This window comes from Meles meles, chromosome 1, assembly GCF_922984935.1.
Source record: "Meles meles chromosome 1, mMelMel3.1 paternal haplotype, whole genome shotgun sequence".
Taxonomy (NCBI): domain Eukaryota; kingdom Metazoa; phylum Chordata; class Mammalia; order Carnivora; family Mustelidae; genus Meles; species Meles meles.
The window spans coordinates 124,790,392-124,812,482 of record NC_060066.1 but is presented as its reverse complement, the minus strand read 5'-3'; the positions used below and the strand labels follow the sequence as shown (position 1 = coordinate 124,812,482).

Here is a 22,091-nt window from a genome sequence, read left to right as displayed (position 1 = left end):
CCCACGGTCATTGTGAAGATTATGAGAAACTCTGACACAGAGAGGCACTAAGGCCACACAGCTAGGAGCCAAGATGAAACTCAAGCTATATGATCCTTCAGGCGTCTCCCTGCATGGGCTGCCAGAAGAATTAAATGAAAAGATGCTCATAAAATGCTGAGAATCACACCTGGCCTGGTGTAAGGTCCCACTAAGTGTTACCTACTGTTGTGACCGTTAAAGAAAAAACCTTTTGTAAATTTTCAAGCACCAAGTTATAATGGGATCCATCCAACAAATCATATGCCTGGGTGTCAGTCACACTTATTACAGGCTTGTTGAGAAGTTCAGTGGCAATTATTTGACCATGGTTTTAAAAAGAAAGGTCACAGAGACAGCAGCCTGTATGGTAGAGATTTTCCTGAACTCTGTGTATGTTCCCCCTTGCTGGTTGCTATGGTGGTTTTGACAAGGGTTGTCAAGAAGGATGAAACTGGGTCTCAACACCCTCGTCTGAACAAACGACATGGATGCCAGCAGCTCCCTTCGTGACTGGGATCCATCCCTGGATAAGAATCCTCCATCCTCATTCACTCACGGAGACGGAAAAGGTCCCCAAAATGTGAACCCACTACTTTGCAATATTCTTGTTAAGGGATTTGCCTAAATAAAACAGCTCTTATGCCACTGAGGACTGAGCCCCTGTTCAGACCGGGGCCTCTGGATTAATCTGGATCAGACCATGCTTTGAGACCCAAGTGTAACCTCTCTTGACTCCATCATAGAAAATCAAACAAAGCAAATGAATTTGGGAGCCCAGCACCCGTGTGAAATCTCAGGGAGATCACTGACATTGCAGTTTGTGGTCTCTACACCCCCCAACCCCCACTCCCACCCCCCCATCCCCACCCCCCCCATCCGCCCCACTCCTGCTGAGACATCCAACTGCCTGGATTGTGAGAGCCTTCCATATGGGAAGCAGGAGTGACAGGTTAGGGGAAGAGAAGTGGTGTCTTTTCTATCCCCACCTTTTTGCTCACATACTCTTTTAAATGCCGACTTCCTTTTTTAAGTACCAGGTGTTAAAGAGTGTTTAATTAGGTCGAAACGTGGGGGTAGGTGAGGGAAAATTGAAGTAGGCTGCTGGTGAATCAAATAACCCCAGAAGCCAGTCTGTAGTATTTATACCCTTGCACACGGTACACACCCAAAACATATTTGTGGGGCTGATTAATTGCAACATTTGAAAGGGGCCCTGCAATCCCATTTCCAGGGGAGAGTTGAGTCATTTGTCCCTGCCCGAGCTTCACATTGCACATGACACCAGTGGAAACCTCATGTGCATGAAAATCGTGCATTGTGCCACGGAGGTTCCGGTGGCAATAAAACCTGGAATGTAGAATCAAAATGGTGAATTTTAAATCTGCAAAAAAATGGTCCATAAAGTGAGTCAGCTAGAGTATCTCGTAAATAGTTCAGTTAAAGAAACTGCAGTGAAATGGGCCAGGTTACATCTCCATAGAGCTTCTCTGCCTCAGAAGCCGTAACCTCCACACCTCTGTCACTTTACCTAAACGCCCATTCCATCAGGAATCTGCCTTCTACAGCTTATTGAATAATTGGGAAAATGGGCTCTGTCCCTCTTTTAAATACTTTTTAATTCCGAGCAGCTTGCAATATGACTATATTATGAACTAGAGCAAAATGCAAATTCGAATATGGTTCACAAAAGCGCCGACTTGACAATAATAAAAGGAAAGAAAAGATTATCCTCCCCCTATTGTTCCAAGAGGTACACAAAGAGCAATGAATAGAAATAATAAATCCCAACCAAACGCAACATTTCTTGGTGACCCGGGAGGAGGCTTACCGATTATGACTAAGGCAGATATATCCATTAAATATAAAACTGAATTTGCCACTCGAAGGGTATTAGAGTAGGGCTTTAGCAGAGCCCTGCAAAATCTCCCCAGAACTGGCCTTGCTATTCCAGAGAAAAGAAATAAAGTATTATCATACCAAAGAAGGTAAGTTCTTTTTCCTATAAATCAGTGTGAAACTGACATCTTCACATTTAAAATGTGTGTGACAAATGAAGGAAGCTAAGTGTTAGATATTGTTGCATTGATGGCCCAGCCAACCCTGGAAGACTAAAATGGAGTTAAGCTAATAATGTAGGGGCTTTTCGACATAATCTTTTGTAGCCCAGTTCCTTCAGCTATAAAGTGTTTGTAACTGTGTCTCCTGATGGGCTCAATTGTACCTATGGAAACCCCTTCTTCTTTGAACACAGCGTGGAGTCTGGATTGTTTCATTTGTGTTCTGTTGTATAATCAGAATTTTAAAAAATAAGGGCATTTAGATTTTAAATAACAATCTGCTGAAAAATGAGGTCTACAACAAGTGATAAGTACCTAATTCTTTACTCCTTACCTCCCATTGTAGGAATTTACTCATTCTGTGTGCTCTGCATTGAAAAAGGACTACCATACTGACGCGAATATAGGTGAACATTTATTGCATGAGACTTCTTAAGTCTTTAAAAAGCTTAATAAGTTTTATATTCCTGCATTCAAAGTAAAGAGGATGAAGCCCTAGGATTTGAGCATATAAGGAAATTTAGAGAGCATCCATCCCCCAGGATTTTACGGAGGAAAGAAAGAGGCTCCGTTAGGTAGAAGAGGCAGCATTCAAATGGCAAAGAGGCAGGGTCTCAAGGCCAGACGGTGCTGGGTTCAGTTCATGACTTCATCATTATGTGTAGGTTATTGAGAGCTTGGTTTCTTCACCTGGAATGGATATGAGAGGGCCTACATCACAGGCCCCTTTAAGGGTGTGATGAAATCGTGTAAGGACACCAAGTGTCTAGTGCATGGCAAGGTGATGCTAAGCATTCACTGTATATTCTTTGCCCCTCTTCTCTGGCCTTGAGACACACCCCCAGCCAGGGGCAGAATGGAAATGCAAATACACATCTGTGGCCTCGGACTTACACATCCCATCTTCCGTTAGCTCGGCCAAGCTGTGGCTGAGCTCCTCACAGACACCTTTTGTCACAGACACTCAAGCAGCTGGACAAATTTGTCTCAAATCTACTAAGAGGTAGCAAGATAGGGAGGGGGAGAGCAGCAGAGCCCATCTGCAGCACATCTGAGAATGCAGAGCTACTCTTTCTCCGTTCCCAATGGATTTGCTTCCAATTCAGCTCCAACCAACTTTCAAAGCAGGTGAGGGTTCCAGCTACAGGAGAGGCTGCTGAGCAAAGCCAGCGATATTCCCCCAAACCAGCAATAGGCAAATACAGGAGGTCCTAAGAAACAAGGGTCAAAATGTTCATACTCACATACGGTCATTATGTCCGAACATTCTAGTAGAGGAAATGGGTTAACGTTTACTGAACACCTCCCAGAAATGAAGCCCTGTTTTCAACTGGACTGTGAAATCGGTGTTATTACCCCCTTTTACAGACATAGTCTCAAGAAGCCAAGGAAATAACCCAAGGGAAATAGGGTAGTAAGTGTCCATGTCAGGATTTACAGCTAGGAATACCGGACTTCAGAGCTGGAGCTGGTTTCACGGCATTCTCCACCTCCCAGAGCTGTTGACTTTAACACGTATTGGCTAAGCCTGCTCACATGAAGCTTTCAGTATGAGTAGTTGGGATTATAATAATCTGATCGTACATCAAAGAGACTGGCCACTGCGGTTGAAGATGTGCTGGTTAGACTCTTTTCCATAACCCATGCAGGTACAGTACTAACCAGAATTTACCCTTAACTTCAGAAGGGCAAAATAGCAAGTCGGTGAGTGAGACTATATAGTAGGAAGCATTTAGTATTTAGTGATATTTTATAAGAAAACATGTTTTTTGGGGCACCTGGGTGGCTCAGTGGGTTAAGCCATTGCCTTCAGCTCAAGTCATGATCTCAGGGTCCTGGGATCAAGTCCCACATCGGGCTCTCTGCTGAGCAGGGAGCCTGCTTCCCTCTCTCTCTCTCTGCCTGCCTCTCTATTTACTTGCGATCTCTCTCTGTCAAATAAATAAATAAAATCTTAAAAAAAAAAAAAAGAAAACATGTTTTTGAACCCCACTGGTCAAACAGCCTAGAATATGTTCCCTACAGAAAGATATGCAAGTTTCCCCTTAATTCTTCAGCATATATGAAACTAAATATGTAGCTATTGGAAAAGTGAGACAGGACAGAAAAAAAAAAAATTCTTGAGTATTTGGAAAAAAAATAAATCAAATTAGTGAAAGTTAAATGATCCAAATAATGGAATAAGTATAAAATATTAAATGAATCATTATTTATTTTTTTAAAAAATAGCTTTGTTGTTATAGTGCTTGAAATATGATTTGGTGTAGTCCAGGTAAGTGGTGGTTGTCCTGTTGTGAATTATACATGTTCTGTGTTGATGTCCAAGAAGCTCTATTCATTCACACATTTTAGCCATTGCAAGGAGACCCCACATAATCTCATCTAGTCACTGGAGCATAGCAGTCTGGGGCTCATATGGCTGTATGTTATGTCCGGAAGCCAGGACCATTTATCTCTTATTCTGTAGCCCTCGACACCTGGCATCTACGTCATGCTTCAGGACAGTTATTTCAGCTTTGACCTTCACACCCGCATTCAAAAAAGAAAAGGGAAAAGGGAAAAGGAAGATTACTACCGCCCAGTAAGGGTATTTCCTGAAAGTTTTAAATGCCATTTAAGTAAGGCTGGGAAATGCCCTCAGCTACAATTTTAGTACAAGGACAAAAAGAAAGACTAGGTAATGGGGACAACTGCTACCTTGTTTCAACCTCTTATTCATAGGTATAGATCTTCATGGGGCAATTTGAAAATTATTCTGCCGGAGACCATTTCAAGTCGTGAAAATTTCGCAAATTTCACAGGACATGCTCATTTACTGCTGAGCAGGACATACTCGAGATGTGCACACGGAAAGAAAAATGTGGTAAGTCTAGGCAGACCTAGAGCAAACGGATGATGGCGGTGGGTCCTTTCAAGTCAGCTGTGACAGTAGACTCTGCTTTGTTTCCCTGCAACCCGTTACAATGAATAATTTATAAGGATCAACAAAGACTTCCCAATAAATAAGATTGTTATTTACTTTTTAAAATTATTACATGATGCTTTTTAAGAAGAAAACAAATACCACAAATGACATGATAATTTATAAGTACATGCAATAATTATTTTTCAATAGTAAATATTTAAGGTTTAGTGTCTTATTACACTAAATAAATGTTCCATCATAAGTGTAAATATTACACTTACAAATGTTCCATGTCTTTAAACCATCTAAAGCAATGAAAGGTAAATAATATATTGTCTATTTGATTTGCCTCTATATTTATGTTAAAAAACAACATTATAACCTGCATCGACCATTTAACTTACTCTTTTTTGTAACAGTTATGAGTTTTGAATTTCCCCCTTTTTATCCATAAAAAACTGTCAGAGAGGATGAGGCCTCTTGTGAGGATCGCACAGGTAGGTCTTCAGTGGAAGAGCTGGAGATCACAACAAAGGAGCCTGCCTCCCAAGAAAGCCCACACGCAAGACATAATCCATAATGGCTGTCCTGGAATTTTTTAAAGCCATTAGGAATCCTCACATCATGCTTAGAACCAGTGAAAAAATTAAAGTGAGATGTGGCTCCAAGTGCGAAGCTGTCACCTCCGCTCCCTCCTCCTCTGGACTCATTTTAATCACTTAGGATAAACACCTTCCTTCCCCCCACCTTTTAACATATTGTGGTGACAAATTAATTAAATCATAAAGCCCTGGCAAAGTGCAAAATTTGCTGCAAGATTGTTTTTCCTTTTCTCGTACACTTTATTAATCTGTGACTAAAGAATGTGAGTTCAAGTCATGATCTGAACTGATATCTGAAAATGAACTTATTGAATTTAGAACTATATCAACTGATGTTTCATTGAATGTGATTACTCTTTTATTTTCAATTTCAGATCAGTACAGGTTTTGGATGCTTATGCCATTTGACAATATGCTTCTGCAAAGCAGACAAGAGGATGAGTAAATATTTCGTTTGTTAGGTGCTCCCGGCCTAGCTTGCAGAAATATCTTTCATTTCTACTTCTTTCCCTCTGAGTCCTGTAAGAACAAACTGATTGTGAAAGGACGAATGGTCGAATTAATTACACATTCTGTTTTGGGTTAAGATTATATTGTTTAAAGCTAGCCTATCAGAACTATTAGCATAATAAAATTAATTTGCAGTAAATACCTTTACATATAACAAAGTCAGTCTTTTATTTATAACTTGAAATAACAATTAAGCTTCATTGTTTAGTGTTACAAAACAGTTGGCTGTTGCTGCCTTTTCCTGGTTTGTAGTGGTACCACAAATCACAAATCGTGGTAGTTGTCAAAGGTGTGAAGATCTCCATATGCTATGCGTTATTTCCTTGTGAAGATCAGCCAGGGAGCCATCTGAGATAACTGACGTTCACCTTAGGGCTCATGGAAGCTGTGCGTTATGCGCCGCTGTCCACCCACCCGCACCCCCCCCACCCCCCCCCCACCCCCACCCTGCCCTTGAAATCAAGTTCATCAGAATTTCCCACTTGTTCGTTGTGTATTACCTCACATACCCAAGCGGTCATCTGGGTACTCATCACGGTCAGTGAGCAGAGATTTTCACAGAAATCTAACACATGAATTATAATTAAAACATGAGAGTGGGGCAAACATTAGAAATCACAACAAATATGTTAAGTACTGGAATACAACTGACGAGATTTTGCACTGCCTCAAAACAACTTTTGAGAGCTTATCAGTGGGTAGGGCATCTTAATTTGTGGGGGTTTTTTGTTTGTTTGTTTGTTTGTTTGTTTTTTACCTTAGGGCTGCTTTGCAATGGGTAAATAGCTACTGATAATCATTTTCTGATTATTCTGAAGTGTTAATGTGTTGTTCCTTCCAGGCCACACACAGGAATGGTACTTAGTATTCCCCACGACCCCAAATTTAACTCATTCGGGAAAACCAGACTGAGACAAGCAAGCGTTCCAATTTGCCATTGATTGTGATGCTGTGCTTCTAGCGTCTGTGGTGCTCAAGTTCAGAAACCAGCATCAGACAAAATATTCCGGGCTCTTATTCTTCAACATTCTTATAAAGATTGGCAGAACCCCTAGAAATCCCATCCCAGTTTCCCTGGTTTGACTTCAGGATCTTAATATGGAACAAGGGATGGCGATATATTTTGTAGAGTTTGTAAACATGTGGTTATGTGACATGCTAAGTGAGAAAATGAGATTCTTTTTTTGCTAAAACAAATAATTTTTTCATGTGCTTTGCCCACCTTTCCCAGAGGTGCTCAAGATAATCAACTGAATTCTTGAATTAAACTGCCTTTCCTGTGAAACATTTTTTCCTGTCTATTCATATCTTTGGCAAGGATGTTGTAAAAAATGTTATTTCATCATACCTACTCTCTTTTGAGGACCTCCAAGAAAAATGAAAGACTGATCCTATTAAAAAGAACAGTTATATTTTTCTATGGTATAATCTAGTTTTTTGGGTTTTTTTTTTTAATTCTCATAGGTAAGATCAATTAAATTATATGGCTTTTCTGGCTTGTTGCCTTTGTTGGTTTAAGTAGGAGCCCAAACTCAGAACCCTGAGATCAAGACCCAAGCTAAGATCAATAGTTGGATGTTTAATCGACTGGAGCACCCAGGCGCCCCTAAGATTTTTCTCTTTTTTATTGCCCACTAGAAAACTTAAGGAAAACCTGTATTACGGACATAATGCTGCACATTTTAAGCCTTATTTCTTATTCCTCTGTTTCTGCTCCTCTTTGGGGTCATATTTTATACACTTGCGTTAAGTGGCCTAGATACTTTCTGAAATACAGTGGTAGAACAAATTTAGAAATGGGCAAAGGAGTTTCAAAACAACTTCTCAGAAAACTACAGAAATGAAATATCCATACAGAAATCAATGATATTAATAAAAAATAATAATGGTCGCTGACATCAAGTTTGAAAAGGATTGTTCTCCTTGCTTTATATATATATAAAATTTTCCATAAAGGCTCAAAATTGCTGTATCAAGGGCTGTGGGACACATTAAAAACAGGAAAAATATGGTTAAGTCTCAAAGAATTGCAAAAACATGCATCAACATGATTGGCTGTAAATTTGTCAGACTTTAAAAACAAAATCCCAGATGGCTAGCTAGTCATGCTGGCCTCTTCAACAAGCCAGGGAGGCCAAGGGCCTTTAAACGGGTTGCTTCCTCTTCCTGAAACATTCTCCCTCCAACTATCTGTAGCACTCATTCTCTTTCTTCCTTAAATATTTTTGCTCAATGCCTCCTCTGTGAGGTCTCTACTGACCACTTAATTTCACCCTGTAACTCACACTCAACATATTGCTCTCAAATCCTATTCTCCTTTTCTTGTTTCCATATATGTTTCTCTTTCAAAGATGGTAGATAATCTACTTAATATCTTTGGTTTTATATCCCTTGTCCCCCAAACAAAAATATAAGGCTAATGAGTCTAATCTTTATGTGGCTCAAACAAACTCTTAAAACAATGCCATGTTACCCATTCAATACGGATCTGGTTGAATGAAGGAAAGGCAGATGCATTCTGAACTTTTGAAGAAAAATGAAAACATAAGAGCTCCGTCAGATTATTTTCATGATCTAATTCAAAATAAATGATTAGCTTAAATCAATTCTGTTGATAATCTCACCATTGCCTCACATATTTACTTTTTTCTTTTCTGTTGCAAGAACTAGCAAATTATTGTCTCCCTGTCTTTGTATAGTAATTGCTCAGTTGCTCTCCCTGTTTCTAGTATCTCCCTATTCTGGTTCATTATGAACATTATTTCTAGATAAATTTATATATATAGTAATATATATATAATATGTAATATATATATATAATATGTAATATTATATATATATATATACATACACACACACACATACATCCACCACATTATTCCCCCCTTCTCAGGACTCTTAGTTGCTTTATAACATCTGGAAAAACTTCAAACTCTTCACTGGGGATTCAGGGAGCATTGACCTTTGACCCATCCACCTAAATACAAAACATATACCCACAATTCCCTCAAATGATGCCTTACTTCCAAGTAATTTGCTTCCCCACCATTTCCTGGAAATGGCTTGACTTTCCTGGCTCAGTTGCCTTTGCTCTTGCTGAGTTCCCTGCTGAAATTCTGTCCCTCATTTACCTACCCAAACCCTAAAAGGTCTTTTTAAAAGGACCCTTAAGGTCTTTTTTACCCTAAAAGGTCAAAAGTTCTTCTATCTACCTCTTTCCATAAAACATTCCTTGATCTTTGAAGACCAACTGTATTCACTTTTAGTCAGTTTTTAAAATTTGTGTTTCGGTTTTTAACCTTCACTGTGTGATATTGCTATGAAATCCTCAAGTAAAATTTCAGTGCCTTAGGCATAGAAATTACAGCTGCTGTTTCTTTTGTATTATTTTTCAGAGAATTTGCTACAGGGTTAGAAGCATTATAGGTGGCCTCAAAAGTCTTGCTTAATAAATAAATAAGAAAATTTATGCTGACATTAATAATAGAAGGGTTCAATACCATAATATGGGAATAAATAATATTTACAGAAAGTGTTTTTTAACCAAATATCACACTTATTCTTCACAATAATCTTATGTTCAGCATTATTCCCATTTTTCAGCTGAGGAAAGAGAGGCCAAGAAAGATTAAGCCAGCTATCTAAGTCCATACAACTCTTAAGCCCTGTCTGGAGGACTTGAACTCGTGTTGAAGGATTCACCAATACATCCTCCTACATTTCAGAATCACTTTGAATCAAATACACAGAAAATATATGCCTATATATAATGTATACACATATTTATATATAGTTTGATAAGTTTTTAATCTAAGATGTTTTAGATGTTCTGACCTTTATGGAAACCTAATTGTAATAATTCACTAGGGCATTTTGCATATATTTATTAGTTGCTGATGATAAAAAATAGTCCAATAATCACTGACTGATTTTGAAGAAACTCAGCCATAATAAAATGTTTAAAAAAAAAAAAAAAAGCTTTTAACACTTCATGACTGGATCTTCTGGTAGGTTTCAAAGAACTGGTGTTTACAAGTCGAGTAATATACTTCTAGCAGAGATTTATGGCAGCTTATAGCTAACACATATGTTCCAGAAATTGGGTCTCTGTGAGCATGGTTACAGATGAACTGTATTAGGTAGCAAATGCTTGATTTCTTCCTTTCTTAAAAATATGTTTTCAAAGTCCTTGGCCTTCATTCTGTCAAATCTTTCAGGGAATCAAACACATATCCCACTTAATTCTAATACATAGAAATTTATATAGAAATGTAAAAAAATTATAGAAATCAAAGTTCTTATTCTATTATCCAAAAACATGAAGGATGCATTTATTTTTGTCTCGGCTTTCATTTAAATTAATCCCAACCACAAAGCAAGACTCAGAAGGCAAAAACTGGAAGAAACCTTAGGCTAGTGCTCTTCAAAATTTAATATGCTTAAATAAAAATCACCTTTGGAGGTGCTGATTCAGGATTCAGGAACCCGCTTTATAGCAAGCCCCAAGGCTATTGTAATGCAGGAAGTCCATGAACCCCGCTTTTATAATTATTCCCTCAGATTCATCTAAATCAATGTTTTCATTTTACAGGTTAGCTAGTTAAGGCCCAGAGAAGTGAAGTGACTTATGACAATTCACACAGCAAGAAAGTATCTTAACAAGGTTTTGGTCTCTTGGCTCCTATTCCAATGCTACTCATACAATATCACAGTGGATTTTCTGAAAGAATTCACTTGGAGGATCCATACATGTAATAGTTTTAAGCTGAACACACATTTAGGTCAGTCTCAGATTTTCATTGGCTAAAGTCTGGGGCTCTGTTTCTCAATGACTAAATGAACTATGGGCATTCAGCTCTCCTTGTCTGTCAATCAATTCTTAATATGAGGATAATTGCAAAATCTTAACAGTGACATGTATACCATGATACACAGAAACTGACAGTCTAGCTGTCTTCCTTCATTGCAAACTCAATCTTCAGGCTACCAGTAGGGACAGATATCATTTCAGGGAAGTGGCTGAGAAAAGGGTAGTTTTCCTAAGTCTCATTTTACATAAATATCAAGAAAACTAAGACTTATAACTGCAGAAGGCAACTGGGAATACGTGGGGTGGGCAGGTAAAAAACAAAGATAGATTATTCATTTTTTCCTCCTCATCAATATATCTCCTGACTTTCTAATTATAAATAGTAAAAAGCTTGATTAACTGTCCCATTTTCACCAAAAAAGAAAAAAAAAATCTAAATTCTGCTGTGATTTAAAGAAGTACTAGTTCATGTAAATAGCAGTTTGTTGCTCTTTCCTTCCATTATGCATAATAATTTCTAAATTTCTTGAATTTTAGCATCCTTTTCTAGCTTGTTTTATTTTCTTCCCTTTTCTTTTTGAAAACAGTTACTCTCCCACAGGAGTTTGAAACACACTGATTTAGGATCGCAAATGTAAACCGTGGTAGAATGATTGGGGGCTGGTTCTTTCATCTAAGGCTTGAATGGTATCTATAATTACTAATTACTCAACTCTCCATTACTCACGTGTGGCTTATCCCTGGTTGAATGGTTGAACCTTAGGTGTCCTGGTCACCAGTCTGCTCTGCAACCTCGTTCTCATGCTGTCAGTGCTTAATCAGGGAAATCCAACTAATTTTAATACCAATATAAGCATAAAACCTCATTAGGAAAGTATATCTCTTGCCAAAAGAAGGCATATAATATACTCCAAAAGTAAGTATAGAAGTTTTAAAAAACTATTTTCTGTTTTAGATTACTCTCATCTCTTCACAGGGATTACTGAGAACTCAGTGGGCAGTGCTTGATCCTATTAGGCTGAGACATAAAGTTGCCATTTCGGTAGTCAGTAATGGTAAATTATTGGCATGTTCGTATGTCTCAGCCTAAATAACATAGGATACTTCTTTTCATTTGCTTTTCTCTGTTGTTCTCAATTCTTGTTACAGATTTTCAGTGTAAAAATCTTGTAAGCATTCACCTCAAAGGCTATCTGTATGGAGCTATGAACTTCAACCACACCAAACTACTGCCCAAATATGTCTTATTGGGTTAGGGCTCCTGACTTTGCCCCACCCCTCCTTCCTGGTCGGAAGGCTTTCTGTATCTTTGCTGGGTGAACACTACTCATCTTTTGAGGTGTATTGTAGGTCATTTACCACTTCATCTACCCAACTTTCTCCAGGATTCGCCAAGGAGAATCATACATTGTTTCTTTTGGGGGTTTACCTGCTCCCTGTTTGAATCTCAGCTCCTATAACAACATTACATTCGTTGTTTACAAATTTGTTTTCCCTAATAGATTGTAAACTATGACAGAGACTGCAATATTGATCTTATTATTTCTTTTTTAAAGAGATTTGATTTACTTATTTAACAGAGAGAGAGAGAGAGAGAACATGAGTGGGGGAGGGACAGAGGGGAGAAGCAGAATCCTTGCTGAGCAGGGATCCTGATATCCGGGCTCGATCCTAGGACCCCGAGATCATGACCTCAGCCAAAGGCAGATGCTTAACTGACTGAGCTACCCAAGCGCCTCTCAATTTATTAATTCTAATGTATACTCTAGCTCATGGGAGGTGTTAAATTCATGTTTGAGAATAAGGAAAAAGTAGCAAGAGGGGAACAAGAAATAATTTCTATGATATCATAGCAATCTTACAATTGTGTGATTTTCTGTGGGATTTCACAGTGTGGGAAACTGATAATTGAGTTCCTTCCTGGCTCATTGGAGTAAGAAGAGAATCCACAACACCTCGATTTCATTCTTCTACATTACAAATTGAGGCAGAATTTAAGAGAATTAGTCATTTTCTGTAGGAGCAGGAGCCTTCTTGCCAAAGGAGATGGCAGCCCACTGGGAAGTAAAGGCCACTTGGCAGGAATCCATCTCACTCACTAGAAGCCAACACCAGCTTATATCCACTGCCTCCCTTCAGCCTAGAAGCTAAAGGATGGGAGGCACAGACAGAGCTGATGAAAACAGCAGTCAAGGCAATTATTTCAGAACAGTGAACCTCAAACTAAACCCAGAAGGAGAGAGTCCAAAAAAGCAGGGAGAAATGTCTGGATAGAGTATAACTCAAGCCAATGGTACTTTGGGATCTTAGATTTCTCTTCTATTTCTACTATTTTTCTATTCTTGGAATTTCTTTTATCATGAATAGTTTCACGGCAGTGGCTCACAGAATATTGGCTCAGCCATTATTGCATTCTACCCCACATCGAGAGGAGAGTAGAAGAACCTCTTGCAGAGGCTGCTAAAGCACAGAGTGGACACTCTATTACAGTTTGTGCCAATGGCCTGATAGAGATTGCTGAAATCGTTGGCTGAGTTGTGTGCCTCTCTGTCCCATCTTGGGTACAAAAAGAATCTCCAGACTTGACCATTACATTTCCCTTGAACACTCTCTAGAATAACATTAAAAATGTACATTATAGCTAGCCCAACTCTCTTTCCCAACATGATAGTGTACATTCTGACCTGAGAGCTTTGCATTGCCTCCAGCTGCTAATACAGCTCCTGGCAGGTGGTGTGGGTTCCATCGATATTTATCGAATCAGAGAGAAGAACCATTGGGATGGAATTGATGGAAAGATCTCTAAATTAGGCAAAGGGTGTGACTCAATCTTCCTCCATATTTTTTCCTCCTCAGTTGGAAAAGGATGACGATTTTGTTGTTAAAGAATAATTGAAAATTACATTTGAAGAAATCTACACAGCTGTTGATTTTGGAGATGAATTTTTCCAGCCAACACATGAGATTAACTGCAAGATCTCCTTTTTTCAAGGAATAGGTTTATGATCTTAGATAGACGAAGTAATCCAATGAGATATAGGTTCGTAGACCCTGAGTTTGTTCAGACTGTAGCATTACCCAAACCTGCTAGTGGGGTGCCCCTTTTTATAGCCTCAGATAAAAGACAAACTGCTAAACAAATATTGACTATGTGTTCTGAGTTTAAAAAACACTGAAATAGCTTTTTTAAAAACCTCAGGGTGTCATGATTTTGACAGATTTTACTGGTTGGATAAAAACATCTAATGTCACATGCTCTGAAAACATAAAAATTAAGAAGTGATTTCTGCTGATTTCTTATGGGTGAGATAAAGTAAACAAAAGTAAGAGAACTATTCTCCCTCAAATACGTCTAGTGTCGTGAAGTCGGAATAGAAAAAAGACAGAAAACATCTGACTAAAAAAAGGTCATTGTTTAGGTTAGAATGCTTTGTCCTAAAAAACTACCAAAATTTGCATTTCGTTTAATTTTTATAGTATTTTAACCAAGCAGTTTGTTTTATCATTTCTAAACTCTTTGACACAGTGCCATATATTAGAAATCACACGGATACCAAAGGTCATGTTCCCTGCATCAGTCATTAACTATCAATAGCTTATACCATCTGCTATTCTTCACATTCTAGAATTAGTAGCACAGTAAATATGTACATTTTCTTCTATTAAACAATACGTTCTTTGGTCTACCATCAGTCCTCAGAAAAACTAAATGAGATTGCTGATATACCTATGTTGGGCATGTTTGATACTGGATATTTTGGGCTTAAAGTTAGAAGGTAAGTGTGCTTGGAACATCTAACAACAGCAGGAAAATGCCAATATGGTCTAGTGATAGAGCCCAGACCAGATGGTTAGGGCTTGTAAGAGGTTTAAATGTCAAAATATTTAAGCATTTAAAAAATCCTGTTAGGTAAGGAGCTTCAAAACCTGTCAAAACTACACGGCTAATGGCTCTGTAATAAAACATGTCCCCGAGCACAGAGTGGAGGCAAGAAAGAGCTAAAGGTTTTACAACTGCTAGGAAGGATGTTTCTACTGGGACACACGCAGCAGTTACAAAAAACATCTATCACGGGGGCGCCTGGGTGGCTCAGTGGGTTAAAGCCTCTGCCTTCAGCTCAGATCATAGTCTCAGGGTCCTGGGATGGAACCCTGCATTGGGCTCTCTGCTCAGCAGGGAGCCTGCTTCCCCCTCTCTCTGCCTGCCTCTCTGCCTACTTGTGATCTCTGTCTCTCAAATAAATAAAATAAAATCTTTAAAAAAAAATCTATCACATAATATACAGTTGGCCAAACAGAACTTGTCCCTGATTTGGATATTTCAGATATGGAAATCTTAATTAAATATAGTGGGAGTTTGTTCTTGTTACCAAGGAGAGTACAACTGAACCCTGGAAGGGGGCAAACATTATTCACACCTGTAATGAACACTGATCTTACAGCTACTTTATGTTAAGTATTTTACAGTATTTCTTTTTTTTATTGAAAGATTTCATTTATTTATTTGATAGAGAGAGATCACAGGCAGGCAGGGAGGCAGGCACAGAGAGAAGGGGAAGCAGGCTACCTGCTGAGCAGAGAGCCTGACATGGGGCTCAATCCCACGACCCTGAGATCATGACCTGAGCTGAAGGCAGAGGCTTAACCCACGGAGCCACCCAGGCACCTCAGTACTTTACAGTATTTCTAAGAAGACACATAACTTTTGGACCAGATATATTGCAAATATGCCCCCACTACCAGTTTAGCATACTGACATTACAAGTATTTGAACAGCCTGGCCAAATCTCTAAAAAGAAGGTTCTTAAGCAGCTAATAACCTAGGAAAATGAACAATAGTTAGAGACCTAACAGGATTACAAATAAATGAAAATCTGAGTTGAAGAAGAATGAGGAATACGTGGAAACCTGCCAGAGATCTGAAGCTGGAGAACTGAAAGATCAAACAATTCTTTTCTGAAAGGAGAGAGAGAAAAAAGTAGAGTCGAAAGGTTAAATAAAAACAGAAAAATCATTCTTTCCAAAGGAAGTTTTATATATATGGCAAGGGATGATAGATAAAGTAAGCATGCCCTAACTTACTTAACTCTGATGCCAAGAAAATATCTAAAGTAAATTTCTGATTGCTATGTATTATATAAACAAATGCTCAAAGATACATTCAGGAAAGCTGATTTAATATATAAACATAGGGCTTCTCTGTTGGAGGGAGTATATCAGATCCACCCAAAGTGCTTTCTTGGAGTTAAGCTTCTTCCCACCACAGCCCCACTAGAGGAGGGATCATGATCTGGAGAGGAAGGGATTTTAACGTTGAAAAGTCTCCTCTAGTGATTCTGATTTCCTGGCCAAAGTTTAGATCCACATGTTTATTGGTGATTTACTGAGTCTGTGAAAAGATCAGAGCAGATATTTGGGGGTGGGGAGAGGGAATCAACCTCTGGAAGACTCTCTCACTCCTGGAGTGGGAGAAGCTACTTAACTGAAAAGGGTCCCCTTCTCCTATCAGACTTGTTTGGTACTGGTGGCTGCCTCATAGTCAAAAGAGCACTGGCAATGAGGAAGGGTCAGAGTAAAGGAAGAGGGGAAGGAGGTTAATTCCACAACTTTTGACAGCTGGAAGCAATATTTCTCCAGGGTGGGAGCCAAGATCACAAAGATTTTGATATATCCCAGGAGGGAATTTCTTAATCTCTGCATAGATACCTTTTTCTTTGCCTTTTCCCAGAAAAGGACCTAAAAAGATCAGACGAAGCTGAGAATGAAAACTCAGAAGGGGTTTTCTTGGCTTGAGCAAAAAAGAACTAGAGGAAGAGGAAAAAAGAATGAGAAGAAGAGGAAGGCTGAGAGTCCTTGTATTCAGCATCCAGAAAGGAGGTGGAGTGCCATTGAGAAGTGAGAGGACCACCCAGGTGTGGTTTCTTAAGTCCTACAGGGTTCCCTGAAAGTTCTAGGCTCTGGGAGCCTGTGAGGGAAGGTGAGGGGGTGAGAGGCATCCACATAATCAGTATATTTCAACCCTAGAGGAGCATTGACAGACTGAATGAAAAATATCTAAGCATGACTTTAGAGAGTTTCACCTTTCAGGTAACTCTTTTTGCAAGGTCAGTGCTTAAGCAACAAAGTGGGGGAAGGGAGAGGAGAAAAGCTAGGAAATCACAAATTCCTGTCCTGGAGAAAGTCAAGGGAAGGAGGATTCAAGGGGGGGTCTCTTCTGCGTTGTGGTGTCTAGGGACTGGATGCCTGGAATCCCTGCCTCCTCCTGGCTGCTTGGGAGCCAAAGAGGTTCTGGTTATAGGCTCAGTTCAACAACCTTCTCCCCCAAACACCCTTCTGACACCTCCCCCCACTCCCAGCCATTGCAGAAAAGTGACCCCTTGCTCTTACTCTGTGTCTTCATTGTGGGGTGTGTAGTTGGTGACTAAGTGGTCACAATGGCCCATTTTTTACCCTCTGCTTTGCCTTGACTAAACTTGAGTCAGGCTTCTATCCTCCCTACCCAATTCTGAATGTCAGCTTGCCTGAAAATCCGAGCAAGTACTAAAATGCAGAACATGTTTCTTTGTCAGCTTATTCCCCAAATCCGGGACCACAGAGACGCATTTCTTGTCAAACCCCGCAGGTCAGTCATGCCTTCTGTCTACTTCCTCTCATCTGCCCAACTTTCCCTTACTGCGTATTTTGCTTACCATATAAAAGCTTTTTTGTTTGGTTTGAAATGCTTACAGATTTCTGAGATCAGAGCTCTCTGTATTGCAATAGTCGTTCTTTCTAATTAAAGTGTCTCCCTATCTAAGTCTGGATTTTTTTTTTTTTTTTTTGACGTTAGTATGTAGTTAAGAGTGATTTCAGGTAAGTCTGAGCCCCCCACTGGTGGGGAATGAGGTCTTGGGGGTCCGGGTATTTGTGTTTTTCTTGGGAAAAGCAAGAAGATATGACAGGCACGGCTCTCTTTTGAACTTCAACTTTCCAATGGATTTATAAATGAGGAGGTTCAAGGCTTTGCGCTCTAGGGGCCGCTGGCAGGGCCAGGGAATTGTTGGTTGAAAAACACCGTTAGGATCACTGCTAGGGGCCAGGGGGTGTGCTTCGGCACGGTTTGGGGGAGGAGAACAAGGAGTGAGGGATGGGACGGGCGGGGGCACGAGTGGATGGTACGTGAAGAGTTACTGGAAACGGCGCTTCCGTGGGCGAGCTGGGGGTGGGGAGGTGAAAGGTGGTCTCAGCCTCAGCGCCGGGAGGTCGTGAAGCGGCGGCCCCAGCGGCCCCAGCAGCAGCAGCAGCGAGCGGGACGGAGTTAGGACCGCTCGGAGCGCCCAGGTCTCGAGGTAGTGTAAGGTTTGCAATCCTTCCACTTGCTGGCAGTTGCAGAAGAAGATCTGCTTTTAAGTGAAACGTTCAGGCCACCCCTCCGAGGGCTGCTGCTTCCCGGGCTCGATTCTTTCTCTCTCCCTCCTCCGGCCCTCGCGCTCACTCTTTAATTTGCACGCGCCCCTAAGTTTGCCGAAAGCTCGCTGCCACTCGGAGCTGGTCCGGCCAGGCGCCGCGGGCGGGGGCGGGGAGCCCGGGAACCGCAATCCAGAAGCATCGTGGGCCATGTATATTTCATCAAATGGACTTTGGGTGCGTCGCGTCTCACAGCCATCAACGCTATGTGCAGTGACATTTCTGACTTGAGTGGAGGAATGCGCGAAGGAAGCCCGGGCGAAATTGTTACTAGAGGATCTTCTTGGCGCCAATGCTAATTGTCCTGATTTATGTCCCTTCTGACTAAGCTCAACGTCTTCATCTGAAATAAAATGAAAGCTGTGCCAAGCGAGGTAGAACCGCCCGGCCGCTGGTTCTGATCCCCGGGAATCAGGAAATCGTCCTGCAGCTTAAAAAAAAAAATTAAAAGAGAGAGAGAGAGAGAGAGAGAGAGAGAGAGAAATAGAAATAGAAAAAAAAAAAAAAAATCCCCAGTAAAGTTTAAGGCGAGAAGTGGCAGAGGCAGTGGCGCGAGGAGGCGCGGAGAAGAGCCGGCAAGCGGGGGACTGGGCTGGCAAGACCTCCCGAAGGCTGCGATTTCATTATTAATATTATATTTTTGGAGGGAGAGGCACCTTTCTCATCATCTCTTCCTCTCCGCCCACCCCTGTTCCCTCCCCCTCATCTACCTGTCAAAGTCACTGATCTTTTTGCATTTCGGAAGAGGACGTCAACGGGAAGGAATTCCCCCTCTCGGCGAGGGCTCCGAGAGGGGGCGACGCGCAGGAGGCTCCCCCTCAGGGGCCAGCGACGAAGGTAATTAAGCGGCGGGGAGTGGCGGGCCGGCGCGGGGCTCCGGGTGCGCGGAGTCCTCTCCCACCGCGGGCCGAGCTCGAGCGCGAGCGGGACCCCGGGGCTGCGGCGGCGGCGGCGGCGGCGGCTCGGGTCCACACCCCACCCCTCCCGCTCCTCCCGCGCCCGGGAGGACGCTCGAAGGGAGCTGCCGCCGCCCGCCGGTGCGCTGCTCGCGGGCTCAGCTGCCGCGGCCGCCGCCCGAGGCGCACCCGGCTGGGCAGGGCCGCCGCCCCGCGCCGTCTGTCGGCTCCCGGCCGGCGCAAGGGCAAACGGGCCACACGGTAAGTGCAGCCGGCGTCCCCCTCCTCCGGCGACCCGTGCTTCTAGTCTTTGCCCCTCTCCCCCGGGCTCCCTCCCTCCGTCCCTCCCTCCGCCCCCCTCCCGCCCTGCGATCCACAGGCGGGAGGGAGGCTCCGGGTGGGCGAGGAACTTTGTGAGGCGCCTTGAGGAGGCAGCGCGCGGAGCCGCGGCGCGCACACAACCCGCACACTCTGACACCCACACACGAGTCTCCCTGGGTGTGCGCCCCGAGCGGGTTAGGGGTGTGTGTGTGTGTATGCGTCTGTCTGTCTGTGTTGCATCCGAAGCCTGGGCGCTGGGTGGGTGCCTGGGTGGACGGACTCACAGACATCCGGCGCGCTTCCCCCTCTCACACACACACCTGGCCACACACAACGCACTGGAGGGTTCTTTTTTCCCTTTTTGCCAGTTGTCTCTGCTTTGGGAAAAAAACTTGCCCTCTTGCTGGCCCTGCGGAGCTGGTGGCCACACTGGGAGCTTTTGAAGTCCCCTTCTTTTAATCTCCGTTATTGGTGCGAGATTAAAGCATTACTATCCCGTGATGTGCAGCTGGGGAGAAGGGAGAATTGAAAGAGGACCTGACTTGGTGTAGGAATGCTTTGGAATATTTTCTCAGATTCTTTACTGGCATTACTTTAATCGGTTGATGGATTTGGCTAGAGACATTGAATTCCTGTCCTCTATGGATCTGTGGATATCTATATATAATACAAATAATCCCGAATATTATTGGGCCCAAAATAACCAATTAAGTGATTCATACCCGGGAAAAGTTAGATAAAAAAAGAAACTGCGCCCTCTGCTGTTTATTGTAGTAACTTCACGCGGGGACCTCCACCCCCAACCCCATCCATTTAGGAGGTTGTCATCTTGCAGGGCTTGCCGGAAAATTCCTAGCGGGGATTTTAAAGCAACTTTATTTGGAAAAGTCGGAGGTTGCGTTCCCATCATCGCATCAGGTATAGATTTCCAGAGAGTAGAGGCTTTTGTTACCCCACTCCTCTTCCATTCTTCTCTCTACTCGGAATGGTAATGGAGCCACTCGTTATCATAACAGTTTGTCAATCTTTGGAATGGAAAATTCTGAGTAAGATTCAGAATTCCACTAAACATATGGTGTATCTGGCAGTAGATTTGCTCTAGAAATAAGGCCCTGTTTTATGACTGAAACACTAAAAGTTGTCTTATAGAAACGAGGGGAAATTCACCAGAAAGATCTCCAACAAAATCATTTATTCGAATTTACTTAATGGTTAAGCTCATTAGAAAAAGTTTCCCAGAAATTCACTTTTCCAGAGAAGGACCAAGGTTTTTGTAATTTGTCTAGCCCTTGAGAGCATCTCTAACCTGTGGGGAATTAGCAACCTCAGATTTCATTAAGTATTTTGTGTCACTTTGAATTTCTTACCCCCCCACCCCCCCTTTCTCTTTGGCAAAGAAAAGGCAGCTCAATAACTGTTCAAGATTCTTTTGGAAGATAAACAGCTTTCAGTTTTTCATTAAGATAAAATTTGGGTATTTGCATGTGGATCAGGACACAAAGGAAAAAAAAATGCATCAAGTGTTTTGCATTTACTGTTGTTCCAGCTTATGTATGTAGGGGATATATTTCCTTTTCTCTTCCGGATGCCATGAAATGACATCTATTCACCACTAAAGATCAACATGAGGGCATTCAGAATTCCATCTGTGGCTATTAATGTGGTTATATTTCCTATTGTGAAATTTAAGAGCGATTGTCTTAAATTTTTGTAAGACAACAGTTTATTTTATTTGCACACAAAGCTTTTTTTTCTTTTCTGTTGAGATTTTTGTTTTGTCAGCTTTCACAGGGCATGTGTGTTAAGTGATTCAGGTTAGCTTTTTTAGGATGACGCTAATGTATTTTGCAGTTTCCTTTTGTGTATTTGCAATTGGCGCAACTACTTGTCTGCTTCTATTACTATTCCAAAAAAAATCAGGTAATATGTCAAAAAATTTAAACAGTTATGCTTTTATTTGATGTTTTCTAAGTATTGTAAAGATTTGGAGAATTTTAGAGTTACAAGAGCATAAAGTCGCTTGGAAAGAAATAAGATTTCATGCAAATCAGGAAGTCAGTTATGCTAACAAAAACAAGTGTGTGTGTGTGTGTGTGTGTGTGTGTGTGTGTGTGTGTGTGTAGATATTATAGGTCAGTAAGAGATATAGTGTACTTTAAAAAAGAATGTTATCTTCAGAATCCAGAGTTTTGTTTCAAAACTTCAGGTGGGTGTAGATTTTCTTAAAAGTGCGTTTGAAACCTTGGATGTCTGAACTTGCCTACATAAGAAGGAAAGATTTGTTGTTCTATGGTAATGAAATACCAGATTTCTTCCAGGCTTAACTGATTCTGAAATAATTTTCTGTATTATCCCATCCCCAAACATCCTGCCAAGTATATGCTATCTGATTTCTCTAATCATTCTTCTTTCACTGAAAACCGAGATCTTTCAAATACTAAGGTGTGCTATTTGGTTTTATTAAGAATCTCATGATAGACAGTTGCTCATAATACCCAATCAAGGATGAGTAAAATATGTCAA

General features: G+C 41.2%; 2 protein-coding genes across 6 annotated transcripts in view; one reads left to right on the top strand and one right to left on the bottom strand.

Moving 5' to 3' along the window:
- Window positions 1-17,951: 17,951 nt before the first annotated feature.
- Window positions 17,952-20,475, bottom strand: LOC123952946. Its single transcript, XM_046022722.1, has 4 exons — window positions 20,373-20,475; window positions 19,331-19,529; window positions 19,062-19,243; window positions 17,952-18,781 (listed from the first exon to the last, which is right to left on the bottom strand). Exons 1-4 carry the CDS (start codon window positions 20,473-20,475, stop codon window positions 18,291-18,293), a joined length of 975 nt encoding a protein of 324 aa, XP_045878678.1. The 3' UTR covers window positions 17,952-18,290.
- NTNG1 (netrin G1) overlaps window positions 18,867-22,091 on the top strand; it is a 352,694-nt gene continuing 349,469 nt past the window's right edge. For 4 of the 5 annotated variants that reach the window (XM_045984841.1, XM_045981917.1, XM_045984011.1 and 1 more), the window contains exon 1: window positions 18,867-19,188. The gene's annotated coding sequence lies outside the window, so the exon portion shown is untranslated. Of the gene's footprint in view, window positions 19,189-19,461; window positions 19,509-22,091 lie in introns of those variants that run through there. The other variant, XM_045982686.1, reaches the window with a different exon arrangement.

Bases quoted from the DNA above. Each gene is read 5' to 3' on its own strand.
- LOC123952946 (XM_046022722.1), bottom strand. From the start codon at position 20,475: ATGGGAACGCAACCTCCGACTTTTCCAAATAAAGTTGCTTTAAAATCC. The intron at 19,530-20,372 runs GTTGGGGGTGGA...TCGCCGGAGGAG, and splicing joins CAACCTCCTAAATGGATGGG to GGGGACGCCGGCTGCACTTA. The intron at 19,244-19,330 runs GTGGGGTGTGGA...GCGGTGGGAGAG, and splicing joins GCGCGGGAGGAGCGGGAGGG to GACTCCGCGCACCCGGAGCC.